Source organism: Xiphophorus couchianus, chromosome 4 (assembly GCF_001444195.1).
Source record: "Xiphophorus couchianus chromosome 4, X_couchianus-1.0, whole genome shotgun sequence".
NCBI lineage: Eukaryota > Metazoa > Chordata > Actinopteri > Cyprinodontiformes > Poeciliidae > Xiphophorus > Xiphophorus couchianus.
The window spans coordinates 24,701,008-24,719,980 of record NC_040231.1 but is presented as its reverse complement, the minus strand read 5'-3'; the positions used below and the strand labels follow the sequence as shown (position 1 = coordinate 24,719,980).

Sequence of the window (18,973 nt, the reverse complement as noted above, 5' to 3'; positions counted from 1 at the left end):
GAAATGTTACAAGTAAGTACAAAGACAAATGCTGATAAAATTGCAGACATTTTAAATGCATCATCAGTGACCCCCCCCCCCCCCCCTCCCCCCCCCCATCCCACTAACACAATTGAAGCCATTATTAAACTAAATTTGGCCAAGCTTCATCAAATATACATAGCTCAAAGAAAAAGAAAAAGCTTTAAGACATTTTGATGTATGACTGTAATGAAGTAAGTATTATGCAGACTTAGTTTTAAGGGCCGCAACAGAGAGTGGTATTTTATTAACAAATCACAGTGAGAAACCTGATCTACATCCACCCCTATGGTTTCTCTCCAAGTATTAAAACCTAATTATCTGCAAATGTGACAATATTTTCAGTTTCAGTCGGACCGAGTTTCACTCCAGGGTCGCAAATCAGGTTTATCTGTCAGGCAAGCTGACATTATCTCAGTGTGCAGCATTCAACTGCAGAATTCCTACTGAGAGAACATCTTGTGAATCATGTTATCAGTTTATTGATCTTACAATTTCATTCACAAAGTCATGCATGTACCTTACATGTTAAAAATGGACTTTCTTACTGTACTGTACATCGATTGCTTCTGGGTTTATGATGGAAGTTTCTCTTTTGATCCAGTTTGGATTAGTGTATTTCCTTTTTATTTGCTGATGCTAAACTAATAATCATCAGTCCGCTTATGAAATTCACTAAGTTGATGTGTTTTTGCTACTTTGTGCAGCTGTTATCTAATTGTCACATTTCTTGTTCAGAACAATTGTTTGTTAACGGAAAAGTCAGCTGTAACTGTATTCCTTTGGCAGTGGAGCTTTCTCTGACTTGTTTAATAGGCCTCTGTAGATATTAAAGCCGTGCGTATAGAAGAACTGAAATGATTCCTCCAGTGAAGAAAAAGTGCATCAGTCAATAGTTTCAGGAATGATGAATTGACTTGGCTGTATATTACAATCAATAAACAAAAGCATTTAATCTGATACTGTGACTGTGCTGCCTAGAAAATTGTAAGGCAATGCTGGAAGTATGAATTACTCTCTGAAATTAAAAACAAATAGAATGGTACATGAAAATATTTTAATATTCCCCAAAAGGGAAATTAAAATGCTGCTGTATTATAAATCTTATATAAAAATGAAATATAATTTACAACCTATTACACAAGCAATTAAGGAGGGGTCACCTTTCCTGGCACTAGGTGTAGCTGCATTTAGGTTTTTTCCAGTACAGAAAATATCTCCTCTGCATGCTCTTTCTGCAGCAAAGCAAAAACTCGCTTCATTTTAAAATAATTTTTTTCAGGCAAATCCCACCTACCATTTCTAAAGATTTTCTGTTTACTGAAAAGTCAGTAAAATAATAACATCATCGTTTTCTTGTCTTTTTACAGGAGTTTTACTGTCTTGATAATAACTGCATAATTGGACAGATACCTTAATAAGGGATTTGTCTATAGTAGGAGAAACCCCAGTGGCTCAGGGCCTCCTGAAGGAGAAGAGAGTTTCTGAGAACATTCAGAGAGCAGTCTCTGCCCATTCTTGAAATGTTACAAAATCCAGGTTACTCTTTGCTGGTGTGCAATTTGAATCCACCAAAAACATAAAGAAAATGTCTGAACTACCAATTTAGATGAGGATGAACCTTATCTAAAATGGCACTCATGACATATGACGACAACAGCCTTCAGAAGAAGTGAAGAAACACTAATAAAACAAATTCACATACCGGAACATCAAAATTATGATGGTTTAATAAAGGTGTTGAAAAATGGAAAGGTGTTCTCACTTGTGTCAGCAAAGGTTTCAAGGATTTAATAGTTGCTTTCAGCTCCCTTCAGATAATCTGTTGAGCCAGGTGATGTGCTTACCAACAGCAACCCTTCAAACATGGGCACCCCAAGATTTTGTTTCAGGTTGTTGTTTGTTTTGGTTTTATAATTTCACATACTAATTAATTGTCCAGTCCAGATGTATATAGATCCCTATACAGCCAAAGCAAGAGCTGTGTTTGCTTTCCTCCGCCTGAGCTGCCCTTTGTGCTCTTGATGTTTGTGTCGTTCATGATCAGGATCTCAAGGCGTAGTGATAGAGAGGGGGTGTCTTTCTCAGAGATCTCAGTTTTCTCATCTTAACTGTTTGTTTGCAAATGATTTGGTATTTGGGGGCGTCTTCAAACCACAACCTTTAGCATACACTGAGGCACTCCGCAGGTGAGGGTGAAAGGACTGGAATGAGAGTATTGCCCTCCAAGTCCGATGCCGCCGTGGTTCCGAGTTGGAAAATGTGGATTAGGAGTCAGTGTTTGCCTGATGAGTAAAAGTTATAGTATATTAAATTATTGATGGAAGCCACAGGAAATGAAAAGACAGTTTGGGGCTCTGTTGCCTTCATTGAGACATTCATCCAGTATGTAACGTATGGTAGCAGGGCTCAGCCTATACATCGACAGGAGTCAATGGCGGTGGTTTTCTGATCAGGATGCCTCCTGGATGACTCTGGAGTTTCCTGCTTGCACTTTTTTTATGTTGTTTTTATATAACAACATATATCTTTTAGATTAAACCTGTGCAAGAAGCTTACCTCTGCCTTAACGTCTAAATGGAACGACACAGATGCCATATGTTTGATTTGTAATTGTTTTTAATCCTTACTATGCTACCTTGGTCACATTTCTCCCCGTAAATGAATTTGACTTCCTCCCTGCAGGTGGCAGTAATGCACCTTTCAGTGGGTTTGCAAACCTCCAGTTACGCGAACCACAAAGGAGAGGAACAAAGCCTGCACATTTCAACTGCGTAGGAGCATCTCGTGAAGTGTGTGAGGTTGCTTTAGGAAAATCTCAGCATGGCAGACGCTGCAACTGCTGACGAGGAGCCGAAGCAAGAAGAAACTACCGCATCGGTCCTCTCCGAGACGGATGAGACATCCCAGGAAACACCCAACGGCGTGAAAACGTGAGTAACAGCGGCGCTGTGCTCCTCCCTGCAGGAGCTGCTAACCACATGAGCTAAAATGGAGGCTTCGGGTGCTAACTATTGTTAGCCTAAAAGTTAATCGACTTCTGCTGCAAAAAAAAAAATAATAAAATCTATACTTTCCACTGTGTGGTGGATTTACACACCGTCTTAAGTCAGAAGAGTTGCTTTACAGATTTTAAGAGCGTGGTGCTAATTTAAAACACATAGCAGCGGGTATGCTATGCTAATGATCAGTTCGCTGGAGCTAACAAGGGTTTGCGAACATTTAAAATTCAATGCTTGGAAACAAACCTTGTTCACTTGTATAATAAACTTATTTCAGGCTCGTGGATAAAAATGTGTTGGTCGAAAGCACGCAACTGCAGCGCTGCATTAACCCGGAGGTGTGTTTTCTGTGGCCGTCAGGTAGCGAAGATTAGCTGCCCAGTGATGATGAGCTAGCATATTAGCTTGTCAAAATCCCACAGCATACATCAGGTCGCCCCGAAAATTTGAGAATGAGAGCAGTTACCAGATATATAAAAAATCAATGAGTCTTTTTTCAAACATTTGTTCTGCATTATAAACGTTAAAATGTCAATTTTCACACACTTGAACGTAATCAAATTCCTATTGTACAATATTTGGTCATATAGAATTGTTTACATAATATCAGCATCTGTAATAAAAAAACAAAAAACAAATACGTTTCTAACTCTGGGAAATTTTAATTTAATTGAGACTTAATATGACATTATAATGATGATTAAATTTATTGGTTTGGAATTGGCAGCACAGCAGTGTTAAAAAATATATCACTTATCTTGTAATTTGGTGTAATTGTCTCACCTATTCTGTATTAAGCAAAAGTACTATTAAAATGTACTGACTTTAAAGTGAAAGATAATAAAAAAATGCAATTACTGCATGACTACAATATGTTGTCTTGTCTATTGATGGGTTGTTCTTTAATGTTTGGCTCTTGTCGCTCCTTAGAGACAGCGAAGAAAGCAAGCAAAGCAAGGAAAAGCATGATGGGAAAGAGAAATCGTCCACCAGCAAAAGAGGAAATCGCTATCATCCATACAAGGAGAAACATGGAGGGGAGAAGAAGAGTGCTCATAGGAATCGAGTGTTCATCAGCAATATACCTTATGACATGAAGTGGCAGGCAATTAAAGATCTCATGCGTGATAAAGGTAATGTCCCCAGGGATGGGGGTGGTGTCTTCCCTTCTATCATCTGATCTGACTAGAAGTTCTTGACCTTCTGATTACCAGATGGGACATCCTCCTTCTAGTCTTTTAGTTTGTAGTTTCTCTGGTAGTTCTTATAGCAAAAAAAAAGAAATTAAGAAATATAATAGTGTGATTTTTAGGTTATTGGTGTTTTAGTAAAATTCAGTTTGGGCTGATATGTGATAAAAGGGAGATGAACTTGGTTACATTGTCACTTGTTTTTTTTTTGTTTTTTGTTTTTTTTTGGGGATTGTCAGCTCCAAAGTGAATCTCCAAACCAGTCTTAGAATTGATTGTTGAATGTTTATTTACTTTTTGTGTATGTGCTGCAAGGCAAATCTTGATTGTGAATCAAAAATATTGTAATGTTTTCACTTTTAACTTAGAGGGGAGTCAAGAAGCCTTTTTTGAGCTTAAATGACAGCATTAAACACTCTTACTGCCATGAATGGAATCTGTTGCTAAACTGATCATGTTGAAGTGTTTTGAATTTCCCAGGTTGATTGTAGCTGTGTTTCTCTCTGGCCTTGGCCTTTGGGTGTCTCAGTCACTGCCCAGAAAGGCATGGTGTTGTCTGGTGGGATGTTGGTCTGGGCTGACTGTTGATCATTAATGGGACATCTCCATCCGTAGCGGCATTGCCAAGGCCAGCGGCGACTTGAAGATTTGGTGACTTAAATTACTTTTGTTCTTTTGGTATTTTTCCTTTGTATGTCTCATGTAGTTGGTGAGGTTACATACGTGGAGCTCTTTAAGGATGCTGAAGGAAAGTCAAGGGTAAGTGATGTGGCCAATTTGCTGCACGAGGTTTTAAATGCCCTCAGCAGGCTCTCATTAATCATGTGCTCTTTTAGGTTCTGATCCTTTGGCTCTACTGAACTGGAGATACTGTATGTTGTCTTTAGAGCCTAATAGATGGATAAAGATCGATTTTTCATTTAAATGGGAGATGTCCTGTAGACCTTTGGAAAATGTAGCGCAAAGAACTCTGCCGAGTAAATTTTTGCATTTGTTGTTGTCATTTCAATTGGTATAAAAGTTTGATTGTTTTTGGCCATTTTTCCAAACTGGAATGTGGGTTGTGGGATTTTTATCTGATTGGTTGAGCCTCATGTCAAAGAATTGTATTTTTCACAATATGGCACAGCTTTCTCTTCAGTGGAGCGAAACTGTTTTGAACTTTTTTTTTGTTTGTTTTCTCAGTGTTTTTATATTAATTTGCACAACTACATTTCAGAAAGTAATTGCATACTAATGTAAGTTTCCTTAGTTGCTAAAATAATTTTGTCGTTAGTGTAATTGTGTTGCAGAGTAAAGGCTTTAATTGATAGTAATATGCTGTGCATATGAATGCCTTTTTAAATGAATTTGAACCAAAGTGTCATGTTTACTTTTTAAACTCTACTGTATATTATCACAGATGAGCTCAATATTTATAAAATTATGCTTTTAATGTTTTCAACAAACAACCAAAAACCTCCAGCTCAAGCCAATCTACATAGTATGACAATACATCTCTGAATATTGTACAAACCTGTTGATGCATACACCACATATATTTTGTTCCATTTGACTTTAAACATGATATTAAATGTATTTTGTTTACTCCTTGGGTGCCACCTGGATTCTCCTGCTGCTTTCTGTTCAGGGTTGTGGGTAAGAATCTACTTTATATTTTCAAGCATCTTAAATTTTTTATTTTCCCCTTTTAAAAAAAAAATAAAAAAATTGTGTTTCCTGTTGTCTGCTTATAACAGTGTGGTAGAGTTCAAAGATGAAGAATATGTTAAAAAAGCTGTGTCAGCTATGAATAAGCATGACTTAAGTGGAAGACCTCTCAACATCAAAGAGGTGAGCATAAATTATTTTCTGTCTAAACATTTTATTTGTGATGAGTTTTAACCAAATGTTTTCATGGTTTGCTTTTAGTAGCGTCCTAATTTAAGGGGAAATAATTGAGCGGATTTAATTGTCTCTAGCCATAACAGATTTCAAGTTTGAAGTCAAGTTTGCAATGTGGATGTAACGATACATAAAGCTATAGTGGTTCACAAGAACAAAAAATATTCTAGGAAAATGTAAAGATTATAAATGTTAATCATGTAGAATATTTTAATCTAGGAATGATAGCTGTATAAATTTATATTTTATACATGTATAATTCTAAGATTCTCTTAATGTCAAAAGCTTATTAAAGTCTTCCCTCTTGTTTTTTTAGGGCCAGGATTGAAACACAAATATAAATAAAATGCATAAATGCCTACTACCAGAGTTGCTATGGCTAAAACCTTTGTGTTTATAAAAACAGAGTCTGATTCATCAGTTTAGTCTTTTTGTAGCTGCAGTGGAATCTGCAGCAAAATATGGATCATGTTGATGTTGTGTAAACTGATCTCCACATGATGGATTGCTCTTAAGACCACTTTGTTAATGTCCTCATAGAAGATTGCTGCAGCTTCCAAATTTCTTTTCCCGAGTGACAACCTTCATCCTTCACCAGCTAGGTTATCAAGTTACATCCAGTGTAATAAAAGGCTGCATAATTAATTTTTGCAAAGTGGCATTAAGTTTAAACTTTAAGCCTTTAGTTGGAGATTATGTTTTCATTTTTTTTTTTTTTTTTGTCTTGAAACATGTTTTGTATTTAAGGACTATGATGGTGAACACGCCCGGCGTGCTCTGCAGCGCATGGGAGGAGGTCAGCATGGGGGTCGTGGGCAGGACATGGTGCCTGGTGGGATGAACATTCCTCCTTCGATTGCCAACAACCCCAACATCCCGCCTGAGGTCATCCACGCGCTGCAGGCTGGCAGACTGGGAAACACCGTGTTTGTGGCTAATGTAAGAACAGAACCGCAGGCCTTTGCTCCCATCCAAGTAAAAAAAAAAAAGGTTTAGTTTAATGTACATTTGTGTTTGTGTTCTGCAGCTGGACTTCAAAGTGGGCTGGAAGAAGTTGAAGGAGGTGTTCAGCATGGCAGGTGTGGTGAAGCGAGCTGATGTAAAGGAGGACAAAGACGGGAAGAGTCGTGGAATGGGAACGGTTACTTTTGATCAGCCTCTGGAAGCTGTGCAGGCCATATGTATCTTTTAAAATCTAAATATATATGAAAAAAAACACAGCCCTGCAAATATCTCATTTTACTTTTGTCCTTAACTAATGTCTCAGCCATGTTCAACGGCCAGATGCTTTTTGAAAGGCAGATGCACGTTAAAATTGTATGTTGAATTTAAATTGTTTTTGAAATTATTGCTTCTAACCCCTGGCAGAGATCATAAAAAATGTAACATTTTGTATATGGCCTTGTAGGATGAAAAGTCTCTTCCCCCTGATGATTTCCTTCCAGTAGAAAAAGCACCACAGTTGCCACGTAAGTGAACCTTTTGCGCTCTATTTTTACTTCAGAAAATTCAAATGTAGATGTTGAAAATATTAGAGATGTTGGTAAACGGAAAGCACCTTTGCAGGACATTTTCATTGTGATCTTTGAAGTGCAAAACATCATGAAAGAGGTGGATGATTTTAAATTGCAACCTTTTTTCATGGGATTTTTTTTCTTGTTTTGTTTCAGGGGGCCTGGGTGGCATTGGCATGGGTCTGGGGCCGGGAGGGCAGCCCATTAATGCAAACCGCCTTAGTGGTGGAGGAGGAATGAGCTCCATGGGACCTGGAGGTCAGTCAAACACATGTTTTAGTTGCTTCATACTCTTCCTATTTTGATGCAAATACAAACTATCTTAAAGAAGATTTTCATAAATGCATAAATTTTTGTGCATCACTTTGATGTAGCCTCACTGAGACATTCTTCTGCCACAGGTATGGATTCAGGTTACGGCGGAATGAGCAGGCTTGGAGGTAAGATTTTGTTTATAGGGTTTAGGTTAGTTGTAATTGTCCCTGTTAACGACAAAACTGATCCCAGTTAATGCTGTTTTTAACAGGAATCAGTGGGGGTGGAGGCTACGGCAGCATGGACAGCATGGGGGGCTTTGGAGGCAGGGACATGGCGCCAGTTGGCAGAATGGGAGGTAAGTGGGCATTTTCACTCAAAATGCACACAAATTAGAGTCAGTTCAGTCACATGTACTAGCCACTACAGGCAGAGGGAAGGTTTTAATCTGTGGAGATCTGTATCGATCAGGAATGGGCGGATTGGATCGGGACTTTGACATGCCCATGAGCCGAGGATTTGGGGATTCTTTTGGAGGAATGGGTAAGAGTGAAATTCATCTGTCGATTTCATATTCATTTATTAATTTGTCTAATGACTTCTTTGAATTTTTCATCACACCTAAAGTATTGTCTAAATTAGCTGTTAAATGAATTAAATATGGACCAATGTACCTTCTGTCCTTTAGGTGGTAGTTTTGGAGGAAGCATGGGACACATGGGAAGTGGCTTAGGTACAGTAAGAGCTCAAGCCAATTATTTTGAATGTTTCACAGCTCTCTATCTAAATGCATATTAATATAAAGCACAATCCTGTACAGTAGAATCTGAAACAAGCTGTGAGGTCATGTATAACCTGAAATAAATATTTTTATGAAAGTCATTTAAGCATCATGACATGTAAAACTCTAGTCTTTTTAACCTTAGTGTGGTTCCCAAATAATGTATGGCTTTCATACATTTGCAATAAAAATGACCACATTTTTATTGCAAAACAATGCTATTTGTGTGACAATTTCCATCCCTCTGCATTTTTAATCATGTTTAATCATGCTTCAAACTACAGTTTGTTTTAGCTTCATTGGGACCTGGTTATTTCAAATAGAATCAAAAGGTATTTGGGCACTGACCAATGACATTTAGTATGAAGATCGCTCATATAAAGCATAAAGAGTGTACTGCTGGATCCATTACCTTGGTAAAGCATTCATGTTTCTGCATAACAGGTGGTGGAATGGGCACCATGTCCATGGACAGAATGGGCCCCAGCTTCGACCGTGTAGGCATGTCGGGAATGGACATGAACCGTGGCTTTGGAGGCTACGGAGGTGGCGGACACATGGGTGGAGGCATGTCGGACAGGGGCTCAGGGTCCAAAGGTGGCTGTCAGATATTTGTACGAAATGTAAGTGTGGCTAACGGCTTCAAAGGCTGCTAAAATCTCATTTAGTAAATATTAGTAATGAAACTTTCAGCTGACTGATTCTTTTATTTTATTTTTTTACTACTTTATTAATGTTTGTAGCACTTGTATGTTTGAGGTGTACTGATCAGGGAGTCAGATTTTTCAGTATTTGACCTTTCTGTCATGAATTGGAGCTGATCATTTGAAAATTAGCTAATTTTAATCTCTGCTTGAAAGCATTGGTGCATCTCTATCTTGCGTACTTCTTTTCAGCATCTGCATTCTGTTCTTTGCCACATGCTGAATGATAAATCTGTGTTGCAGCTGTCCTATGACCTGACATGGCAAAAGCTGAAAGACAAGTTCAGTCATTGTGGTATGAATTACATTTTTTGTTGTTTGATCCTTTGACATTTCATTGTGATTGACCGATGAACTTCTATTCAGCCTTAACATAAACCATTTTTAATTGACGCTAGTTGTGTCATTCAGTCATTGCTGATTCTTGTTTCCTGCAGGTCAGGTGCTGTTTGCAGAAATCAAAATGGAAAATGGGAGGTCAAAGGGTTGCGGGACGGTGAAATTTGATTCTCCAGAGACCGCAGAGAAGGCCTGCAGGATGATGAATGGAACCAAGATCAACGGCCGAGAGGTGGACGTCCGCATTGATCGCAACGCTTAGTGATTTTGTAGAAAGCCCCTTGTAACTCACTTTACACTTTCAGACCCCCGTACCAATCATTGTTTTGTTTTAAAAACACTATGACTTCATGTTTCCCTGATTTCATTTGTTTTGTTACTATACGACATAGCTGTTTTATCTTTGTTTTATAAACCCAGTTATGATTTGTCAGTTTATTTGAACAAATAAACTTTAATTTTTAAACTGTGTGCTTGGAAACTTCTTCAACTTGTAAGCTGGACCTAAGATTTTGCTCTTATGAGTGTCATTTCTCAACACCCTTGTGTGTCAGTTTCAAATTGGTGATATTTATCAGGACACTAGTAGATGCAAAGTTTTGTATATTTGAGGAAGTGGGGGAGGATGAACTTCCATTGTTTTAATCATCTCGCTTGATGATTTTTACTTTTAGTCATAAACATGAATGATGTGTCAGAGTTTAGGATGGTTGTAACAGGATAAATGGAAATGTTTTACTATTTATGGCTTGTCCTCCCTGGTGATAAAACCTTATCAGGCTGCATTTCTGACTCAACACATTGAAAGCTGATACTCCTTAGGATGTTCAGTTTATTTTTGGACATGTTTATTTGAACTTGTCACACTTCCACCTTTCGTTAAAATCTTGCATAGTACAGATCTAAAGAGGTAACCAAGCATGCATCCGCTTGTGTGGTAGTTTTGTAATTGGTGCCTTTGCTCCTTGACATTTGTTGATCTCAACAGCTTAACAGTTTTGGTGGATGCTGGGGCTGTTGGCCTCAGAAAATATCTTCAGTCCTAAGAAGGTCAGGTCTCAGTCACTGCACAACCGTATGGGATTATTCCCAATAATCCCCAACTCGTATAAAATGGACAGAGTGGCGAAGAGGATGTAGCAAATAAGACTGACAATTCCCAACTTCCAGTCCAGCCTCCATCCATTGATATGCACCGCTACAAAAAGGAAGACGATGGAGAGAAGTAGTGTGGATGAAGTGAAGATCAGGCCAGTGCTGTTGACCTCGACTGGGGTGTTGGTGTCCACAAAGGCAGTCTTGATAAACCAAGGCAGGCCCAGGCACAGCATGTCAAAAACATTGGAGCCCACAATGTTGGACATGGCCATGTCGGCTTTGCCTGAAAAACAGAAAATGTGGTTGGATTCTGTTCTGATTCCACTCCCATTGGCTGGGTTTTCTGACAGTATTACCTTCTCTAGCCACCATCACGCTGGCAACTGTGTCTGGTATACTGGTTCCAGCAGCAAGTAAAGTGAGTCCCATCACTGTGTCTGGTATGTTCAGGGTTTCACCTGTGAAAAGAAATCAGATTACATCTCCACCAACAAAAGCAGGCTTGGAAGGAGTTACCATAAATCTTATTGAATCTCTACAGACCTTCCAGAGCATGATATCTAAAAGAACAATCATTCATGTAATCAGTCTTCATAGTTTGCTGTCTCTTTAATCTGAAGCAATCAGTTTTGCAGTTCATTAGTTTTAAAAAACATACATAATTATTGTCAGTGCTCTTTTGTCTTCAGTGTGTTCTTCTCTAATGGGATACTAATCTCATGCTTCAGGTGACCTATGGCTCTCACATGACATCTGTCCTGATATCTTAGTTCAGCTTTGTAGTTCACTTCCCTATTGTAAATAGAGACTGAATCTGTTTGTAAAACACTTGCTGGGTATTGTGTGTACATTCTGCGCTCACATGACTTGCTTTCCTCAGGGTCGTAATCCTTCTATGACTGGTTTGGCACACAGCCCATTGGAGCTACACTGTAATAACCCCCCATTCTCTGGGACAATGGCATCTCAGGAATTAACCAGCAGACCCACATGTGACTCTGCAAAGTAGACGTTTTTCTCACAAGTCTCAAACACTTGTGATCCTCTATGGTTTGCTACGGATCCCGCTGGTTTAAGCCCTCCTTATACTGAAAATGCACAACTATGGAGAATAGGACAATAATGGCTTGTGAATTTGGGTAGTCTAATTTTAAATTTTGAGAAATGCTTTATATAACACTGAAATAAAGTGAGGACCTTCCAAAATTGTATTGAGATCACCTTAAAACAGGCCATTTACCTACAACTGTGACCATCCAGACCAGCACGTATGTGAAAGCTGAGATCCAGACTGCTGACATGAAAAAGGTTATCATGAACCATTGTTTCCAGAAGCGTCTCCTGCAGTCGGGGATGGTGATGAAGAGCAGAATGATGACTGGCAGAGACAAAACCCACAAGATCCTTTTCAGGTCGCTCTGCGGCACAGCAAAGACACTTCTTTGCTCTGTTGGGATGAAGGTTGACAATAAGATCTGAGACACGGGGTTAGAGCTGCAGTCAAAGACATCATGCTGAGAAGGCCTTGTATTTTGTACCTTCACTAATCTCATTGAGACCATGTAGGCTGAGCGACAGGTGAGAATACCCTGAGGCGTCTTGAAAGATGCCGCTGTCTGTTCTGGAGCGTCCACGGACTCGCAGGCTGGTATCATCGTTCCAGCCCATTAGGGGCTGCGTCTCACGCTTCTCAGCAGAACCTGAACCTAGACAGGTGCAGCATGGGCTCAGCTTCCTCAGGACAAACTCGCTGATGCGGAGGTCAAAGCACAGAACCACAATGTAGACCCCATAGACCAGCAGTAGACAGGCTGCCTCGTACCTGTCAACAGAATGGACGCAAACATTCAGTACCGGCTGAAGAAAAATCCCTTAATGATGTGTTTCATGGAGAGCCTCACAACTTTTAGTTAAGTTTCTTCTTGTTTAAGGGAAACTTTCCCCTCAGGTTTCGCAACATGAATGGTCAGTGTGAGGGATTGCCTCAAAGCCAATGACCATGCATGTGACTGTCCACTGTCCCTACATGCTCATCTAGGAAAAGTGAATACTGCAAGTCAATGACTCGATGCAATCTGCTGGGTTTTCTTAGACAAAACACTTTTTAAACCAGTTTGAATAATAAACTCAACTTGATAAGTAGGTTCAATTGGAATGTATGTACTTTACTTTGAATGTGTCTGCATGTGTTTGGACTGAATTGACTTTTCATTTTGCTGTAAGTTCCTTGGGATGATGTTGAGAATTTGTGCTGTATAAATTTAATTGAATTGATATCTGAATCGATCTCTGTGGGAGGCTCTCCTCAGAAAAACCCCAAACATTCATCGGTCTTGTGCTACTGCAGTAATTCACTACTTGAGCCCAATGCACCTTGGTCCTCCCATCCATAAACTACATGTCACTAAAGAAGAAAACAATCTACTGATTTAAAAAGCTAGTTTAGGAATATTTTCAGGTAGGAATTTAATTTTGGGGCACTGAAATTTGCAGAAACCAGATTGAACTGGTGCAACTCCAAATCACAGCAGAAAAAGCAAGGTCCACCTTTATATTGTTTCCAGGACCTTTGAACCCAATAACTTATGGTTTATTTCAAAGAAAGGACATGCGGTGCCATAAAAAAACAGGATTTTCACCTCTCATATGTTTCTTAAGTTCATACTGTTTTGGCACTCATAAATGTTTCAAATCATCAAACTAATTTGAATATCAGGCAAATACAAACACCCAAAATGGATAAATACAAAACACATTTTCAAATGGTATGAAGGGAAATGCTTTCCAAACCAATCTGGACAGGTTGGTAAAGAGAGAAGTTGCCACTCTTGCCCCCTGTTCCATATCCAATATGGCTGCTGCACATATAAAACAAAGTGAAGGATGATATTATATGTGTCACTGCAGACCATCAGCACTACTGATGGTCTGCAGTGACACATATAATATCATCTACATACACGAAAATGTTCTTTCGGTTTTTAAATCTATAAAATAGAGAGAAACAGATAATAGCACATTTCACCAAAACAACTTTGGCGTGACGTTTCTCAGATCTGAGGCAAACTGAACCAAACATAAAGCCAAAATCTATGGCAGCATCTAACTATGCATGTTTCTTTAAACAATAAAAATATTTTTTGTCCAAAAGTTATTGTTTTGTATTTTGCATGCGGTTGTTTCTAGATTCTTATTGCTGTCAATCATGCTTGAAATAGAAGAAAAATAATAGAAATGTTTTTATGGAGCATTTTGTAGAAAAAAACAAAACAAAACAGTGATTCCTGATCTGCCCTCCTGTCTGTCGAGGTTCTAGTAGGATCAGCTGATAATAATACATATCTTTTGACCTTTTACTACACGTTTGTAGTTATATTGTCATGTTGATTGTTTTATTTTTGGACTGACAGTCTGTAAGCAATCAAAGTAATACAAGAAGGGTAGGAAGAAGACTGTGCATTTCTTTTGACTTAGACTTAGACTTAGACTGACTTTATTGTCATTTTGCATGCACAGGGTGTATACAGAACAAAATTTCCTTGCATACGGCTCAGGACAATGTTTTGAGGTTCCAATGTTGTGAGGTTACTCCAGAATAAAATAAAATACAGTATAAAATTGAATATAAATATGAATATAAAATATAAAGGGCAGGACTGACAGTAAAATGGAAGTTATTTAGCTCTGTATATGTGCAAGGTATGAAGTGGAGACCAGTTTTTGAGTGCAGTCCAGTTAAGAGTTCAGCAGTCTGATGGCAAGTGGGAAAAAGCTGTTTCGGAACCTGGTGGACCTGCACCGGATGCTGCGGAACCTCTTTCCAGAGGGCAGCAGGGAGAACAGTCCATGGTGATCTATTTGTGATCTATTTTCATATTCTCTAGGTCACAGGTTTGCAATAAGCATCTGTATTTGTCTTTTATAACCAACCATTGTATGTTGTGCAAGGTCTGAAGATCATGTAGCCGTCAGGTGCAGTCACTGCATATAAATCAAACACAAAAACTCACCAGAACACTTTGTTATCGGAAATGATCCCAATAACAGCGGCAACACTGATTCCGTATGCCAAGCAGTCTCTGAACAAGGGCCAGCAGGTGAGTCGCCCTGCCTGATAAGGGAAACAAAAATAAATGGTTTATATTTTATACAGAGCAACATAGCCAGACAATCTCTGACCTAGTAAAGACGCTGCTCTCACACACAAGGAGGTGATAAGGAGGTAATCTCTACTGAGATCTTTAGGTTTGTTAAAATGTACCATAGAGGCCAAAAGTCCACAGGCTGCACAGATTCCGAGCAGGTTGTACACGGCGGATCCTACAATGGTGCTGATTCCAATGTCCCCCTTGGTTACAAACACCCCTAATAAAAGAAGCACACAACAAAGTTTGATGTTGGATCCAGGAGCAATGAGGAAGTATTTCTAAAAATAGTGAAAAAGACAAAGAGCATGCAAGGTTACTAGGTCACACCAGACCAGGTCGGGGAACATATATCCAAACTACATAAAGTATAGTGTATGTACAAATGTTGTCCCTATGCATGATTACCAAGAAAAGCTGTGACCAATTCAGGTGCAGAACTCCCTGCTGCCATGAACGTAGCTCCTGCCACATCCTGAGAAAGTCCCAGACCTGAGAGAGACCCGAGAAATAAAAAAATAATAAACTATTTGTCTAAAAACAAATAGCTAGCAAGAAAGATAATGTATAGATTTCTACTGTAATCCATTTACTTAAGTAGGAATACTGAATTTCTATCTGCAGTGCCGGCCCAAAACATACTGAAATCTGAAATTAAGCAGGGGGAAACAAAGATCGCTTTGGTGTCACATATATTTTAGAAAAAGGACGACTTTTAAGCTCGATGATTATTGTATAGCAGATTTTAAATATTCAGAAGTATTTTAAATTATATATATATATATATATATATATATATATATATATATATATATATATATATTCTTGACAAAACGTCCAAATGCATAAGTTGTAAACTTACAAAGAAAAATGTTCATAGTTTGATAAGTACGCTCTAGAGGTCATAATTTATCGCTACGGCTGTAGTCAGCTCTGCTGCTTGGATTTCTGCAGGGATCAGATTTTCCTAGGCAATTGTCTTGCAAATCATTGTAATAAATAATTTACAACTTGCTATTTGAATAATTGGCTTCTCCTTTTTGAAGGAGAGTAGAAACCTGTACTGCCACACCAAATGATTATATCAGAAAAACAATCTTATCTTCACAAATATTTTTACAGCTGGTATCTTCCAATCACTGCAACTGAGTTAATAAGTAAGGTGAGCTAATAATCACAAGTGCTTCACAATAACTTTATGCAACATCGATAATTTAAGTGGTTGTGTGAAATGCACAATGGGCAAATGGATTGAGAAACATCGGCGCTGTGGTGGCTGGTGAGGGACGAACAGGAACTTCAGCGCCAATAAACTGAGGTTAAGCAAAAGTCCTAAAACAATGCCAAGGACAGCGAGCAGCTTACACAACCAGCCTCTGTAAAACACGCTGGCAAGCACTTTAGTCCTGGCGCAGCAGTTATCAATGAAAGTCACGGGGCCGCCAGGCAGATTGAACACTAAATCGTTTTTAACTTAATAAAGCAAACATAGTCTGATTTGCACATGATATTAGGGTAATACAACCACTCCAAAGTAAGACCATTTTAAAGTTTTTGTCTTACTTTAAATAATAAATACTTTAAAAAATTAAACAGGAAATTATTTATTGATTGAAAGTAGAAGTTGATAAACTCTTGCTTGCCTAACAACTTAAGGACTAAATGTGTTACAACCACATGATGTGCCATTCGCACGTCTTCAGCAAACACATTTTCAATCACATATTCATGGCCCTTACGTTCACTTATTACTTCTAGAGATGGCAGAAAGTAATCGTCACAGACTATGGAAACGGCCAAAAGCATGTAGAATATGAGCATGAAATATATGACCAGGCCCCCATCTTTCCTCTCCTGCACCGTGAAGAAGCCTTCAGGAAACTCAGAGGCTTGTGGTGCGATGCATTCTGTTTCATTCTCTAAAACGACAGAAAACACACACAAACACACTCCTTTAGAGCCATTACTGGGAAAATCTGCTCAATCAAACAACTCAAGCAGTTTGGGGAATCTGGGAAGATTGTCTGAATTCTTGATGGAATTTACTCTGTGCCAAATAAAATGTCTGATTAATCTTTAGTCCATGATTAAATCTTCTTACAACGATACATTTGGTTATGTTTCACGTGTTTCTGATGGAAAAATCTAAATGTGCTCTTTGTACAAAAGGTTTACAAACTAGCTGTGTTATTATACAGAACTCTGCTGATTTTAGGTTACATGAAAAGTCTGTGATAAGCGATGACAGGGGTATTATATGTTTTGTATAGGACACTGATTTGTTAGTTATGTCATCTGATTAAGAAATATGTTAATAAAACGATATTCTGTTTATGGATGCAGGAAGATTTTCACCACCTGGGGAAAAGACAGATAACAAATAATGTAATTATGTTTCCACTTTCTCAAAATTGTACAAAGCCTTGATAAATTTCCAGTCGTGAAGTTAAGAAAACATCCTATATCATCCCAAAACCTTATATATATATAGTGTAATTTGATTTTTGCACATTTCTGTTTTCACAACGAATTTATTTCACAAGACCCATTTTAAAGTACTCAATGGCACCTTACAAATAGAAAAGCAATGCAAGATTGCACCCTTCCTCTTACTGATACCTTTGTGCAATGATAATGATCCTCTATATGTGTGTCACATTTACCAAAGATTCAAGTAGGGTAACTGTAAGTGCATCAATTTAAGCCAATATGACAAAATATGGTTACTGTTTCTTTAAGAAACTCATTGAACCACTACTCCTAATATTCACCTTCTTGTAATCCACTTTTTTGTCGACTTTTATTTTACTATTCCTGGGAATATTTTGGCATTGTTGTTTGTTGCGACTTTATCTTACTATGATGAGTCTCCATGTTCCTTAATTGTTTTTTTTTTACATGCAACATTTACTGGGGCAATGCAAATCTGGTCTTTAATGTATTTAAAGGGATTTGGGGAGCTCTCTCAAAATACCTTCGTAAAAGCAGGCCTAGATGCCATAGTCTGTCTGTGTTGTTTAAACTATTAACAACAAGCTACATCAGAATATTCAATTTCACTCTCAAAAGGATGATTGAACAAACATAATATTTTTAAAATTTAAGATTTAGTCAAGTTATTCCAACTCCATTAGTTTAAAAGAAAGAAATGATGACACGTTAATTCACATGTTCCTTTAAAAAGAAATCTTATGGAATTAATTAAAGAAAATCTATTTCTATAGGGTTTTGTGAGTAGACAAAACCTTAATCTACCACACAAATCCGAATATTTGCATGTGCTTACCAAGAGCCCGGCGCACCCTGACAGATTGGTTCTCCTGAGCAGTTTTTGCTGTAAATGATACAAGATGAACACATGCATACAAAAAAAGCACAAAGCCCAAAAAGTAAGGTATAAAATCCTTCCTCCTTTTTTTCTGCACAGCTGGAGCGTTATCCATAATAATTTGACAGATCAATAAAATAAACTGAAATTAACAGCTCTTCCAGAGAACCATGTGTCGTCTTAGTTTAAGCAGTTTTCAGGGATTTAAAGAAAGTTGAAACTGCTTGTTAAAGCTGCATCTAACTCTACTCTAAACTACAAGCTGCACAGAGAGGATATCAAAGCAGGGGAAGCATCCTTTAAGGTCTGGTGGTACCACAGTGAGAGTGAGGGGGGGGATCACGAGTTGCGAGTCATTCCACTTGACTTGAACGGACTCCTGCCTGAGGCGCATCAGAGAGTGTAATTCCTCATAAGCAGGCTTTAGCGCATATCTACCACTTTTTAAACAGGCGGAAACATGTTATTTTTTCAGTGGTGAAAGAACCACAGTGAAAAAGTCTGAAGCTGAGGATTTTGGGGTTAACGCTGCCATGGATTAGATTTCACCTTTATCCCAACTGATGGCATAAACCTATAAAAATGAGGATAAATAATTATTTATGGTCTTCATATCTTCGGCAATTGGATTTATCTTGACGTATATTGAGTTGACATCCTGCAAAGTCACCTTATTGACAATAAAAGTAAACTCCTAACTAACAAGACAGCC

The 18,973-nt window shown here is 38.3% G+C and overlaps 2 protein-coding genes across 3 annotated transcripts; one reads left to right on the top strand and one right to left on the bottom strand.

Annotated features, from left to right (window-relative positions):
• Window positions 1-2,749: 2,749 nt before the first annotated feature.
• On the top strand, window positions 2,750-10,161 carry myef2 (myelin expression factor 2). 2 transcript variants are annotated; one of them, XM_028014767.1, is made up of 17 exons: window positions 2,750-2,954; window positions 3,954-4,156; window positions 4,920-4,972; window positions 5,844-5,851; window positions 5,953-6,046; window positions 6,845-7,036; window positions 7,125-7,278; window positions 7,365-7,414; window positions 7,506-7,566; window positions 7,768-7,869; window positions 8,013-8,051; window positions 8,138-8,224; window positions 8,287-8,409; window positions 8,555-8,599; window positions 9,092-9,270; window positions 9,595-9,646; window positions 9,789-10,161. In XM_028014767.1, exons 1-17 carry the CDS (start codon window positions 2,845-2,847, stop codon window positions 9,950-9,952), a joined length of 1,716 nt encoding a protein of 571 aa, XP_027870568.1. In that variant the 5' UTR covers window positions 2,750-2,844; the 3' UTR covers window positions 9,953-10,161. The 2 variants fall into 2 exon arrangements, with proteins under 2 accessions (XP_027870568.1, XP_027870569.1); XM_028014768.1 differs by having other exon boundaries at window positions 8,338-8,409; window positions 9,789-9,960.
• Window positions 10,162-10,504: 343 nt separating this feature from the next.
• slc24a5 (solute carrier family 24 member 5) lies at window positions 10,505-18,571 on the bottom strand. The gene is made up of 9 exons (XM_028014769.1): window positions 18,220-18,571; window positions 16,673-16,852; window positions 15,342-15,425; window positions 15,050-15,153; window positions 14,799-14,899; window positions 12,327-12,610; window positions 12,029-12,235; window positions 11,145-11,246; window positions 10,505-11,071 (listed from the first exon to the last, which is right to left on the bottom strand). Exons 1-9 carry the CDS (start codon window positions 18,374-18,376, stop codon window positions 10,749-10,751), a joined length of 1,542 nt encoding a protein of 513 aa, XP_027870570.1. The 5' UTR covers window positions 18,377-18,571; the 3' UTR covers window positions 10,505-10,748.
• Window positions 18,572-18,973: the final 402 nt, after the last annotated feature.